Genomic DNA, 12,927 nt, shown 5'->3' with positions numbered 1-12,927 from the left:
AGCTAACCGTGTATTTCTTTATAGTCACAGCTGGTGAAACAACAAACAGACAGCACTTTATTCATCATAAGATATGCAGTTGTTTTTTTGTTTGTTTGTTTTTTAAATTGGGGTCATCATTTTTGATCATTTCATCTTAAAATATGAGTTTGAAAAGGAATTTTTTCTATTGTTCAACTTTTCAGAACAAGGCAGACTTTGTAGGTATTACCAACAGATGCCTGCTTAAAATATATTTAATGCCCAGTTTGTTAATTGCACTTGTTAAGTAGTAATTTAGACAGCAAAACACTTGATTGAAATGTTATTATAGTCTGTTTGCGACATTAGAGCCAGCATTTCTCTCTAAGGGTCTATGTCTACATCTTTTTAAGTAAGTGAGCTGAAAATTTGTTTTCATAAAACAAAGCTTTATTGGATCTTTTTGTTTGAGAAAAAAAAAGAAATGCTTTATTGTGAAACTGTTTAGCAATGTTGCCTGCAAGAAACTATCATAATCTCCCCTGGCAGAAGTTCTGCATTTCAAATGACCAACAACTTCTGGTATTTCCTTTTCAGTCTCAGTACGTTTTTCTGCACCAGTGCATCATGGACAGTCTGCAACCAAAAGACACGAATGAAGAGAACATTTATGAGAACACATACGAGAACGCAGATATGATATATGTCAATGCCACTGCCCTCCAAGAGCTCCGTCGGCAAAACGCAAATGCGTAGTGTCAACCCTGCACTCAATCTTTTATGCACTTAATGAAAAACTATTTGTCTATAAGCAATATGTTGGTTTTAAACGTAATAATACAAACTATTACATCTTAACTATTTCTGTAAATGCATTGCACACTTCAGATCTTATTCAGTTTGCATCTCTTCTAAATATGTAATATTATTATTTTTGTTGTCAGTTTTTATGTGAGAAAATAGCACTCTGATGACTTGAAAATGTTTAAAAAATGAATTTATTAAAATAAGTACAAAACAAAGGAATAATTGCAAGAAATATAATATTTCACATTCACAGAAATATAAAAGCTGAGTTTTGGTGTCAGTGTGTCATTGATCCTCTTTCATAGACCAGAAACAACCCTTTATGCATCTTCTTCTGTGACGTTGCTACCTGGGGGGTCCTGACTGCTGGACACAGCAGAGAATTTACTATCAATAACTTCCTGTCTGGCTTTGAGGGCCTCCTGTTTGATCTCTACTGGCCCTGACTGCTGCTTGCCAGGATATAGCGGCTCAGCTTTACCAGCGTCAGGTGGGGGAGGGACAGAGAACTTTTTAGCGATGTTGTGCAGCACACTGCATGCTTTGATAATGTTAGACTGTTTGTTAAGTGAGCCTTCTTGTGCAAAACCAAGTTGCATCAGACACTTGAAACGCCTTTTCATGGAATCCAGTGTCGTCTGCATGACATCGAGGATCTTTGCGTGGGCCTCGTTGAAGCGGATCTCGTTGTTGTTCGCGGGCAGTGATACAGGAGTCAAGATGTGCTTGCTTAAGTAGTAGCCTTTCCCACCTTCAAATGAAACAAAAGAAAATGCAGTGAATATCAGAGCAGGAGAGCATCTCTGAACAATGTGGACCACACAGGTGCCACTCTATTGAGAGCCATTCTCGGAATACTTTGATCCCTGATTACAAACTGAGAATCTTCTAAATGCCAGAGCCCAGATCTAAATATTGATGCTGACTATGTTCTCCCTTTATGACCACAGTGTACCCATCTTCTAGTGACTCCTTTAGACAAGATAGTCGCCATGTCACAAAGCTCAATTCATGTAAAACTGGTTTCTTGAGCATGAAAATGAGCTCCCTGTACTGAAATGGCCTCCACAACTCAAAGTGAGAATCACAGTGGGGAAGAAAGAACTTTGAACGTGAGATGTTAATGCTAGATATGCTGGTCTAAGTATTTCACAACTGTCTGCTGGGATTTCCTCACACAAGCGCTGGAGTTTACATATAATGGTAGGAAAAAGAAAATATCCAGTGAGCAGCAGTTCCCTGGCAGCAAACAGCTTATAATGTTAGAGGTCAGAGAAAAATGGCCAGACTGCTTTGATCTGCTAGGAAGGCAAAAGTAACCATGATTGAGGTATGCAGAAGGTCATCTGTGAAAACACCTGAAGCCAATGGGCTACTACAGCAGAAGACCACAATGGGTGCGACAGTCGTCAGCTAAAAACAGGAAACTGAGGCCACAGTTTGCACTGGCTCATCGAAACTGGACGACAGAAGAATGGGATGTGGTGATCAGGGAGATTCCCGTTATGGATGTGCAGCTGACAAATCTGCAGCAATCTGATATGAATCAAGAAACCTTGACCAAAATCTCTGACGAAATTTTCCAGCACCCTGTTGAATCTAGGTCATGAATAATAATGTAATAATGCATTAATAACATGCCCAGTAAGTTTATGTGTAAGAAGTTAAAACACTATTTTATTTGTGTTTTATGTAAATAGAATGAAATATTCCAGCGAAATCAACTGTTTGCCAAGAAGTTAATACTTTTGCCAACTGTCAATTTAGCCTTTTTCAGGGAATAGAAACACTAAAGAGCAGGTTTGTTCTTTCTGGGAATAACTGCCTTGCATTCATTGCCTTAACTTATATCTGTATCTTTGCATCCCTCATACACCTTTACTTAATCAAGGGATCTTTACACCTTTCTGGAAGGGTTATTGCTGGGTGACCCAAGTAGGGGAGGTGCAGAATTTCGGGTAGTTTAGATGATGGGGTGGGGTCTTCCTGGGCGTCTTCTTGTTGCTAGGCAACCAGTCATCGTCAGACGCAAACAGATGATAGTTTTGTAGGTTTTTATGCTTGACTTGATACCTCACTGTGCTTTCACTCCAGTTTACATTTCTAAATAAACATTTGCACAAGAGGTCATCACTGCTCTTACCAATCAACCAGAACGGGCTGAGCAGGTCCTCTTGCATTTCCCTTCCTTTAAAGGAGGAGTCCCACATCTCTTGCTCAAACGTGCCACCAACACAGCACTTTTCAACACTCAGTATGTTGCCGTCGCAGTCGCATATGATCTGGCTTACAACCGATGTGTAACCAAGGGCATTGATAAAAGACCTGAAAGCGTCCTTTTCATATGGAGATGCTCTGATCTTGAAGTGCGCAGGAGCCAAGACGCCCAGCACGTTTGGGATTTCGCAGAATTTCTCTATCTTTAAGGCGACATTAGTTCTGGCGTCCAGGGTTAGCGGGAAAGAGATGAATACATCGGACATCCCTGCTATGACTCCCGAGATTGTACCGACCACAGTCGTGGGGCAGTCCGTCTGCCTCAGTCCGGCTTTCTGCAGCACGGCAGTGGTGGAGACCCCATGTGCGTAATAATTGAGCGCCACCATGACCATCTCGTCCACGAGCAGCTGAGATTTCTTGGGGGCGGCGTCCTTCATGCGGATGCGGACGGCGTCTGCGATGAACAGGATGCAGGGTCTGCTCAGGTGGAACAACTGAAAAAGAGCTTCATCGTCGAAAGTGTCAAAACAGCTCGAAGCTCCGCATTCTGCCTCGTTTTGTGCCAGGAGCTCCTCCTGGACCGCAAGCCACACAGGCACGGCGAAAGCCATTAGTCTTTACTCCGAAGTATTTAAACAAGCAAAGATCCCCCACGGAGTGCCCGAAATCGTTCCCAAACAACGTCTTCTTCTCCTTTGGCTTGGCAGACTGGACGCTGGGCGGCGTGCTGCTGCCCTCTGCTGTTCACTTGTGTCCCTGTGTCGACAGCGCTCTCTGTGTTGTTACATATTGCAGGATTATGCGGACACTCGCCCAATTTCGTAATCTTGTTCCGGTTATGCACGTTGATTAAAGCGCAACAACAAATCTCCTGGTTGCCTGGTGTTTGTTTAACGTTTAGGCTAAAGCGATCCGTTATCGCCACCTAGTGGACAGCAATAAAAAATATTTGAAAAAGACTGCAGCTCATAATGTGTAAACAAGTTGTGTTAACATACAGTTAAACAGGTGTACCTAATAAAGTGGCTGGTGACCAAAAACCAAAAATTTATTGTGGGATAAAATGCTAAAAACTGCCTCTTATTCTCTGGGATAATCAAGTGCAGATGTTCATTTGCAGCTTTAGTAATGATTCAGATGCAGATTGGGCATAAATAATTATCTGGAGCCACTTTTAATTTAGACACACATTTCTGACAGGCATTAAAGTACAAGAACAAAATAAGATGTTCATTTCTTCTAGCAGTGGACTTAAAAATAAAAGAATTAACATAAAAAATATGATTATTTAGGATATGTTTATTGCACAGAATAATAAATATAAACATTCTGTATTTTAACATAGACAGTACAGCCATTTACTTTTGTTTTCATTCAATATGCATCTTATTGTGACCAGTGTATTCACATTTAACCATTATAAAGACGCTTAAACAACAAAAAAGTCAACAGAATATATCTTCTTATAAATAAGGCACAAAACATTTCATAAAAAAAGACAAACAGTAACACCAAAATAAAACCCCTGCAGCTTTACTTCTGCTCTGTCCACAGCAGTATCAGACTGTGCTTGTTACATACTGGGTGATAAATAGAACATTTTGTTGACTTCACTAATCGACACATCCTTCAATCGGGGTATTCCTCCGTTACGGCAGGACTCGGTGCTCTGGCCTTGTGCATACACATCTGTGACAGAAAAAGGACATTTAACAATCAGGAAATTCTGAAAATGGGGCATGGTTGTTGGTGGCAGACAGGTTGGTCCGAATATTTCAGAAGCTGGTAATCTACTGGGATTTTCCCCACACAACAGGAGGAGAATGGCCAGATTGCTTCAAGCTGACAGGAAGGCAACAGTAACTCAGATAACCACTTGTTATAAGAAAGCACCTAATAAAATGGCCAATCAGTGTAATATACTGAAGTGCATTTTATTTTCAGCTTGTTTACATGTATATTCTCACGCAGTACAATTTTAGATTCCTTCATCTTCTCACTCTAAATGTTAGTTAACCTAATCAGACCTAAGCAGTCAGAGTCTGAACAGTGCAGCATCCTCACCTGTGATGTTGTCCACAGAGTCCAGCGGTGCCGTGTTGCTCATGTTCACACCAAATAACAGAATGAAACAGACTGTTATTGCGACCAGCAGGTAGATTGGCATCGCAAGAGCCCAGTACCTACACAGAACACACATTTGACACTGTCATGAAACTGTGCAGGTGCTTCCCCAGTGATCCATTTATTTCAGAGCAGTTCTACTTACTTTTGAGGCCAGTAAGTGAGCCCTATTGAATTAAGCCAATCCTCTGGCACGAAAGCCCATAAGCAATACAGAACTGTGGAGAGACGCAGTGAGTATTACAGACATGCATTGCTTGAACACCTTTTTGTGCTTTGGATTGGAGGACGCGATATTTCACTTACAGAAGCCAAACTGTGATCCGAGAAAGAGAACAAACCCATAAATGGCCCTCTCAGGCAGAGGAGATGGCGAGTTTTCCAACATGATCTACAACCAAAACACAGACAGAAACGTGTGGGAGAGCAACGAGACAGCAATAATACATTCAGGCCCCAAAAAGAAGTTACATACCTGGAAATACGTTTTTCTTTGCTCCTTTAAACGCTAACTTTACTCAGATGCTTAACATTAATTACCACGTTAATTATATGCCTGATGATTATCCAGAGTAATACAACATGGGTTTAATACGTCTATCAAAACCCACTGTGTTTTTTTACATTAGTGCCATGAAGCCTTCCGCCACGGTCCGTCATTTTTCCTCAGAACGATGCGAAACCCTTTCTAAAACATTAGTTCCGCCTTTGAATCGCCCACAAAACAAGCGTCAATACATGACTTTTTACTTTAATTATATAAAATTTCACATGTATATAATTGTAAAACAAAAGCACGGTCGGAGATTTTTTTTCATATCTTACTGACGTGACGCACTTGCGCTACAGCACGACGTCATGTTTGTGACGGACACATTTCACTGTTGCACATCGTGGGAAAACACTCTACGGCATGGCTTCGGAGTGAGTGAAGTTTTACGAGTAAGCGATTTTATGTACAGTTCAGGGACGTGCTTCAGTTTTGCTTGTGTGCTGGACGAAAGGTGAGCTTAGTCTGGGGGAGGCATTTCTTACTGTCTGAAGTTGTTTGGCAACTCAACGGACATCTGACAAGCCAGCGTGGCTTCACACACCTCACCAAGAAAAATATAAGGAGGTGAGGATACATGAGATAGGTGATCATGTCTAAGGTGGAGAAACAGAAAAAACACTTTCCCGCTCAAGCATCTAAGCGGAAAACTAATAAGAAAAACGGCATATTAAAAAAGAACGAGAGGCATTGGTTTTACTCAGCTCCTGCAAACAAGGAGCAAGAAAAGCCTACAGCTCCACAAACTGCTCCTCCAAAAGACTCCCAGCAGTTCTCTGCCAACTGGAAAGCACTTCAAGAGGTTAGTGAGTGCAATAGTTTGAGCTCCATGCATGTCCTGTCACACACTTTGGTTTTTGTGTGCCTGTGTTTAATACTACCCACAGGTTTTTCTCTCCTATTTTACTCCCTTCAGCTGTTGAAGGCCAGTCAGTCAGAGAAGAAGCAGCCGGCAGCACCAAGACATCAGAACGGCTTCTCGCCAAAGAATGTCCAAGAAAATACTTCTAAAATAATTTCTAAGAACAATGCTGCACCAAGCCAGAGAGACACTGAGAAAAAATCAGATCACAAAACTGTTCCTAAGAGTTTTGTCTCCGGTAAGACTGGGGTCAACTCAAAGGTGTCGAATGTCTCGAAGACTAAACATGCTATTGCTCCAAAAAGAGAGCGGGATAGCGGGAAGCCAAACAGCCTACAGGCAGCTAAGAAGAAGAAGCTTGAATCCGAGGAGACGAAGCCAACAGAGTATGTATATATTAGCACTGACGCTGACTCATTTATTCAGCAAGAATAAATATGTCTGATAATCCCATCTCATTCTCTGCTGTTGCAGAGAGGACCTTTGGTTTGATGACGTGGACCCGGATGACATTGAGGCGACAATGGGAGCAGAAGCAGCCGAGATCATGAGGAAGAAGCAGGGCAAGGCCAAGGGTACGGATGGTGCCTCGGCTAATGACACAGAGAAGAGCCTGGTTAAGGAGAATGCTTTTGAAGGGTAAGTCGCTGTGCATTCAGTGTACAGTGGGAAACACACTCAGAATACAGCGGGCAGCTTTGATGCCATTTTAGAAAAGTGCCTGAAAATATTCCCGGGGAAAGATGAATGCCTTAACAGCGATCATAAAAAATATCAAGTCTCTAATGTCATTACTTATCTCAATACAAGTATTTCAGAGTAATGTTGCTGCTGGGGTGGGATTAGCTGGCTGTGATTAACTGTGGATGTAATATTAACAATGTGAATTTGGCACATAATGTCACACAAAATGTGTTTTTCCCAAAAGTCAGACTTTAATATCTCTGAAACCGCTCAACTGGGTCGACAACATTATGTGCCTCGTGTATAAGAAGCTCAAAGTAAATTGTCAATCCCCCCCCCCACCTTCTCCAGTTCTCTGGATCTGCTGTCAAAGATCAGATATCCAATTATTTCAGGGACTCGTTCTGTATGAAGTTGAGCGACACTCCTGAGAGCCCATATTCACAGAACCCCTGAAAAATGTCAAACACACTCCCCCCACCATATATTCTGAAAGATCTAATGACAGCAGAAACCTGGCATTTCTGATGAACAGTGTATCGTTCCACAGGAATATTTTTTTTTTTCCATTAGATATGATGATCAGGTGGGATTTTTATTTTTTTAATTTGATGAAATTGATGAGATGGAATGACCCAAAGGAGATGGAGACTATTTTTCCCCCCTCAGTGGAGAGCTTCATGGAGCTTTCCTTCAAGGAGTCAAATATTACATATAGTCTGTGATAAATACTTTTGTCATTGCATGTTTTAGTGAATTGACCTGACAGAGTATGAAGTAAACATGGTTGCTGAATGTTTTCTGCAGGATATGGAGATGGATAAATTATTGAATGGAATTTATACAATTCAAATCCTTCACTGTACGTTGTGGTGACACAACCTGTCAATACCGTTTCAGAGTTCACTACATTGCTGTAGAAAGTCACTGATAATACAGATAAATGCTGTGGAAAAACCTGTGACTCCTGATGGATGCACCTCTCAATTTTTGTAGCCTGAAGTGTCGAACAAGGGTTAAAGATGCAAGTGTAAAATCATGTCAGCGAGCGAAGCAACCACTGCGTTCGGTGTACATTGAGGGGTTTACATTGACACAGAAGATGATGATTGTAATGTCTCTCCTTTCTTGTCACTTTGTCATTCACCTTAAGCCTCACTAAGGCGGTGGCCATTGACTGTGAGATGGTGGGAGTTGGTCCTGACGGAGAGGACAGCATCTTGGCACGTGTGTCAATTGTGAACCAGTTTGGGAAGTGCATCTATGACAAATATGTGAAGCCCACAGAGAAGGTAACAGACTACAGGACAGCTGTCAGCGGCATCCGACCAGAGGACATCAAAGATGGTGAGAGAAATGAAATGAGTTGCAAAGAACAACTTAAAGTCTCTTTGTTCCTTATGTTTTGTTTCTGATGTTTTTTAAGCCACGTTTGTCTCTCTGCAGGAGCGGATGTACAGATTGTACAGAGGGAGGTTGCTAACATCCTGGAAGGGAGAGTAGTGGTTGGACACGCCATACACAATGATCTAAAGGTAGCATGGATGTGATATCTGAAATGGAACAAATGCAATATTGTTTTTTAGTCTGATTATGAGCAGCCACAAACTATCTGCCGTTTCAGATTCTGCTCTTGGATCATCCGAAAAAGAAAATCAGAGATACTCAGAAATATAAACCCTTTAAGACGATCGTAAAGGTATGATGCAGTCACCAATGTCTCAACAGTTTCCGCAGTGAATGTGTGAATGAATTATAACTGATAATGAGGCATTTTTCTTTTGTTTTAGAGCGGTCGACCCTCGCTCAAACTCCTTTGTAGAAAAATCCTCGATGTGAAGGTCCAAGAGGGTGAACATTCATCTGTAAGTCATTCGATAAACTCCTTTTAAATCATCAGGGTTGAGTGACCGAAAATTGGCACACGGGTATATCTTTGACCCCTCAAGGCCAGAAGATAAGTGTATATAATAGTAATATTCTCGTTAGCAACCACTTACCCAAATGGTCAATTTGCAGCATTTTAGCACTTGTAGCATCTTACAAAAGCATCGTGTCACTTTATATTCATGACATTAACATTTATTCTATATCTAGAAAACTTTATTGTTAATCTCATGATGTCATCATCCAACAGTGGACTAAAATCACCGACCCAGCAGTACTGCAGCATGTAGAAACAACCAGTGTGTTATTGCCCAACAATGTTAGTAACACTTGGGCTGATCTTTGCCTGTTGCTTTCTCCAGGTCCAAGACGCACAGGCCACCATGAGGCTGTACACAATGGTGAAAAAGCAGTGGGAGGCAGAGATTAAAGTGAGTAGGAAAAACAAATTCTTGGACAAGAGGAGCGAGAGAAAGGCCAAGCTTCCCAAAGACAAGAATCACTGAGGATTACAAATTCAAAACAAGAAGAGGACAGATGATCTCCTGATCAGAGCAGAGCTGACTGAAGTGATCAAAGGATTCTTTTAAGAAGAAAAAACAACTGTGTATTTTTGTTTATTTTAATGTGAGGGATGTTGACCCTGTGATTGTATAAAAGCGTGACTTTCCTGAGCTTTTGTGAGATCTGGCGCAACAAAAAGCGTGTTAAATGCTTTCGCAGATAGTGACCGGTTTCATCCGCCTAAGTCGCTCGGGGAGATCGTTGCAGGCTGTGAAAGACTTTATCGAGTTGCAAATCAAGAAGTTTTGTTCCTCAGTGTGCCAGACTGACTCATGCAGGGATTAGAACATAGTCTTTATGTACAAAGATTGTAAAAATGTCTGTTTTTAAAGTATAAATAAAACAAAAGATGTAATTCGTTTAATTCTGCTATGTATATTTTTTTGTCGTCACAGTCTAATACAACCACAGGAGGTTCAGTTCTTTTTAAAAAACTTAATACATTTAATGCAAGCTGATGTCAAGACATGAATTGCTGCCTCACATTTAGTTCATGATTACTGAGACTTCATTTCCCATTTCTCTGACAAACATCAGAAAAGCCATTAAAGAGGACCAACGTTACCGTTTGCTGTGAGTGCAACCAAATGTGCAGCTTAAATCATTTATTACTCAAATCCAGTATTTCCTTACGTAATCCCATGCAGGCCTTATTTTGATTTTTCTTTTTACTATGTCATGGTGATAAAGTAAGAAATCCCCTGCCTGCCAGCAGTGTGTCAGCGTGATTTGCAACCCGGGAGCTGATGCGCTCTACGCTGTACTTTATTGAAAGCACGTGCCCTCGGTCTGCAGCCTCCAGGCTCTAAATTAGGTTCTCTGTGGGTTTCTGACAGGTAGTGCGAAGGCTTCAGGTAGCACAGCAGATGCTGGTGTGCCCTAATATGTTGACACAAGATGGTAGCATGACTTTTGTTTTCTGCATATAAATATTTTTTGGTTGTAATGTAATAAAGCAGCAGTTTCCATATGCTGACAGTTCAAACTATGTAACCATGCCTTGCCCGGTGGTCACATGTAGGTATATACTACAGCAAACAAACAGCTGAATTTAAAGGGAGAAATCCATTACTGGATGTCTGGGCTTCAACTATCTAAATACTAAAACCTTAAAAATGAAAAGCAGCGCTCTCTGTACGCTTTTACTCAGGTTTTATGGGAGGCGTCAAGTTGCATTGGATTTAATGTAACTGTTGAAGGTGTGTTGATAAAGTTTAGCACTATCCTATCTTTTAATCAATATTTCTCTCCTGGGGTGGCTGTTACATAGCTTCTATTAACTTCTGAGGACAAGATAATAGCTAACAGAAGCGAGGACTGTCTATTCAGTGATGTGATTCCAGATTTTCCACCTTTTCAATTGAAGAGTTTGCATAAATGATACATTCAAAAGTGCCACTAGTCTAGACAAGTTATCACAAACACACAGGAAATAAAGACAACCACACCAAGATACTTTTTCTTTATTTTAAGTTAAAGAAATGCAACAGATTGTGTTTCTGTTTACTACAAAACACTGATGTGCTGGGCATCCCCAATTGCACTTTTCACCTCTGTGCAACCAAGTCCAAAACATTATTATAAAGAAAGGTCAAGATTTATGTCCAGAAAAGCAAACCACCTCTAATCACATGCATTGCATGTGCCTGAGTGTACACTGTTTAAAGCTACAGTAGTACAATAGTTCTTTTTTTCCCTTAAAAAATCTTGAATGAAGCAGATAATTACACACTGCCCAATAAACAATAGAAACAAGTCAGCTCGAGGCGATATTAACAGCAGTGTAGGAAACACCATGACAATAAGACTGCTTTGACTCATTTCATAAATCACATCGTGAGACTGGAGGCATTACTGCTGTTGCTCACACGCCACTAGTTAATAACTCTTTAAAAGGCTTCTTATAGTCTTCCCAATTACTGCACTTTGCTGCGGCTGTTGTTGACATCTGGTGCTTGGTCCCACACAGCATACAAACAGCAGCTCTGCTCTGTTTGATTTGTGTGTTCTGTCTCGTTCCCTTACCACAAGCAATTGTATATCCTCGTACACCTTCCACCGAACATAAAATGCATCAAACGCCTTAAGATCGCTTCGGGAGGTTTTATTTTTGTATAGGCTGTTTAGTCCTGCCCTCTTTCATTTTTTAACTACGTAAAGGTCTCAACATCCACCTCTGCAGTAGGAACAATAACTCCTAAATAGATTACTAGAAACTGTGTTGAACCTATGAGATTGAGGGCATTTTCACAGCTTCTTTCTCAATGCAGGAAATCTTGTCTCGTCCACACGATGTATGCTCAGGTCTGCTACCTGCTTCCTTATGCATGAGCTGCGGTATGCTGCCGCCCAGAGATTGACTGCGAGTGTCTGTGATGACTAATGCTCACTCTTAGTATGGACAAAGTTGAGCATTCAGTATTTATGCAGGTTGATGAAGAAACAGTGTCAGCTACTTTCTGTGGCTGACTTCCTGCTCGTCTGTTCTGGCCACAAAGCAAGGCTTCACTTTGAACTGAAAGCAGAAAATGGTGCCTTGATGAGCAGTGATTGATAGTCTTGTTGTTATTGGACATAGTTGGTACATTAGGTTTTAGCTTAGCAGCTCTTTGACTTTGGGCCATGCTAGTATTTTGGTTGGTTACATTTATGGGGACAGCCACACAGTGGTGAGGTGTGTGGCAGATGTGGCATATTGGTTCAAGGTGGGGGTGGGTTTACATAAGGGTTGACTGACAGGCTGAGAGATGAGGTCAGGCAAGACTCTTAGTGGACGTGCACATGATGCTGTAATCTATACTGAGAGTCTGGAGAGCTAGAGGTATGCAATGGAGAGAATAGGAATGAAAATCAGTAGAAGCAAAATAGAACATGTGTAGACAGATGTGGCTGTGAAGGTGCAAGGACTACAAATGGTCCACTATCCAAAACAATGGACAATGCACAAGAAAGGTGAAGAAGAGAGTGTGGGCAGTGGAGCTGGTGGAGACGAGTGTCAGGGGTGATTTGTGACAAAAGGGCAGCAGCAAGAGTAAAAGTCGAGGTTTATAAAATGGCAGTCTGACCTGCTGTGACGTATAGCACTGACAAAAAGACAGCAGACCAACCAGTGGCAGTGGTTGAAGATGTTACGATGATCACTGGGAGTGACCAGAATAGGCAAAATTAGAAATGAGTACATCAGAGGGGCAGCTTGGGTTGAGCATGTTGGAGACAACGCTAGAGAAGCAAGGTTGAGATGGTTTGGACACATGCAGAGGAGGGATGG

At 41.4% G+C, this 12,927-nt stretch overlaps 4 protein-coding genes across 4 annotated transcripts in view; 2 read left to right on the top strand and 2 right to left on the bottom strand.

Moving 5' to 3' along the window:
- The window catches only part of LOC113019255 (receptor-type tyrosine-protein phosphatase H-like), a 423,637-nt gene extending 422,728 nt beyond the window's left edge, over positions 1-909 (top strand). The window contains 1 exon segment of the mRNA XM_026162834.1: positions 559-909. Within this exon segment, the coding sequence (XP_026018619.1) occupies positions 559-717 (159 nt within the window). The 3' untranslated portion in view covers positions 718-909.
- Positions 910-941: 32 nt separating this feature from the next.
- Positions 942-3,866, bottom strand: LOC113019284 (putative nuclease HARBI1). Its single transcript, XM_026162890.1, has 2 exons — positions 2,912-3,866; positions 942-1,519 (listed from the first exon to the last, which is right to left on the bottom strand). The coding sequence occupies exons 1-2, from the start codon at positions 3,597-3,599 to the stop codon at positions 1,089-1,091; spliced, it is 1,119 nt and encodes a 372-aa protein (XP_026018675.1). The 5' UTR covers positions 3,600-3,866; the 3' UTR covers positions 942-1,088.
- Positions 3,867-4,267: 401 nt separating this feature from the next.
- Positions 4,268-5,871, bottom strand: pigp (phosphatidylinositol glycan anchor biosynthesis, class P). Its single transcript, XM_026162910.1, has 5 exons — positions 5,588-5,871; positions 5,419-5,503; positions 5,258-5,330; positions 5,053-5,171; positions 4,268-4,677 (listed from the first exon to the last, which is right to left on the bottom strand). Exons 2-5 carry the CDS (start codon positions 5,498-5,500, stop codon positions 4,562-4,564), a joined length of 390 nt encoding a protein of 129 aa, XP_026018695.1. The 5' UTR covers positions 5,501-5,503; positions 5,588-5,871; the 3' UTR covers positions 4,268-4,561.
- Positions 5,872-5,984: 113 nt separating this feature from the next.
- Positions 5,985-9,972, top strand: rexo4 (REX4 homolog, 3'-5' exonuclease). The gene is made up of 8 exons (XM_026162881.1): positions 5,985-6,464; positions 6,579-6,910; positions 6,999-7,163; positions 8,362-8,555; positions 8,655-8,743; positions 8,833-8,907; positions 8,999-9,073; positions 9,458-9,972. The coding sequence occupies exons 1-8, from the start codon at positions 6,255-6,257 to the stop codon at positions 9,599-9,601; spliced, it is 1,284 nt and encodes a 427-aa protein (XP_026018666.1). The 5' UTR covers positions 5,985-6,254; the 3' UTR covers positions 9,602-9,972.
- Positions 9,973-12,927: the final 2,955 nt, after the last annotated feature.

Source organism: Astatotilapia calliptera, chromosome 3 (genome assembly GCF_900246225.1).
Source record: "Astatotilapia calliptera chromosome 3, fAstCal1.2, whole genome shotgun sequence".
NCBI classification, from domain to species: Eukaryota; Metazoa; Chordata; class Actinopteri; order Cichliformes; family Cichlidae; genus Astatotilapia; species Astatotilapia calliptera.
Note: the sequence above shows the minus strand (reverse complement) of the source record. Positions and strands in the feature narration are given on the sequence as shown.

What these genes read in the sequence shown, in the direction of transcription:
- pigp (XM_026162910.1), bottom strand. Translation starts at nt 5,500, where the DNA reads ATGTTGGAAAACTCGCCATCTCCTCTGCCTGAGAGGGCCATTTATGGG. An exon ending in CGGATCACAGTTTGGCTTCT is followed by an intron (nt 5,331 to 5,418) that starts GTAAGTGAAATA and finishes GTCTCTCCACAG; the next exon opens with TTCTGTATTGCTTATGGGCT. An exon ending in CTCACTTACTGGCCTCAAAA is followed by an intron (nt 5,172 to 5,257) that starts GTAAGTAGAACT and finishes TGTTCTGTGTAG; the next exon opens with GTACTGGGCTCTTGCGATGC.
- rexo4 (XM_026162881.1), top strand. Translation starts at nt 6,255, where the DNA reads ATGTCTAAGGTGGAGAAACAGAAAAAACACTTTCCCGCTCAAGCATCT. An exon ending in GAGGAGACGAAGCCAACAGA is followed by an intron (nt 6,911 to 6,998) that starts GTATGTATATAT and finishes CTGCTGTTGCAG; the next exon opens with AGAGGACCTTTGGTTTGATG. An exon ending in AAGGAGAATGCTTTTGAAGG is followed by an intron (nt 7,164 to 8,361) that starts GTAAGTCGCTGT and finishes ATTCACCTTAAG; the next exon opens with CCTCACTAAGGCGGTGGCCA.
- LOC113019284 (XM_026162890.1), bottom strand. Translation starts at nt 3,599, where the DNA reads ATGGCTTTCGCCGTGCCTGTGTGGCTTGCGGTCCAGGAGGAGCTCCTG. An exon ending in CAGCCCGTTCTGGTTGATTG is followed by an intron (nt 1,520 to 2,911) that starts GTAAGAGCAGTG and finishes TTTCATTTGAAG; the next exon opens with GTGGGAAAGGCTACTACTTA.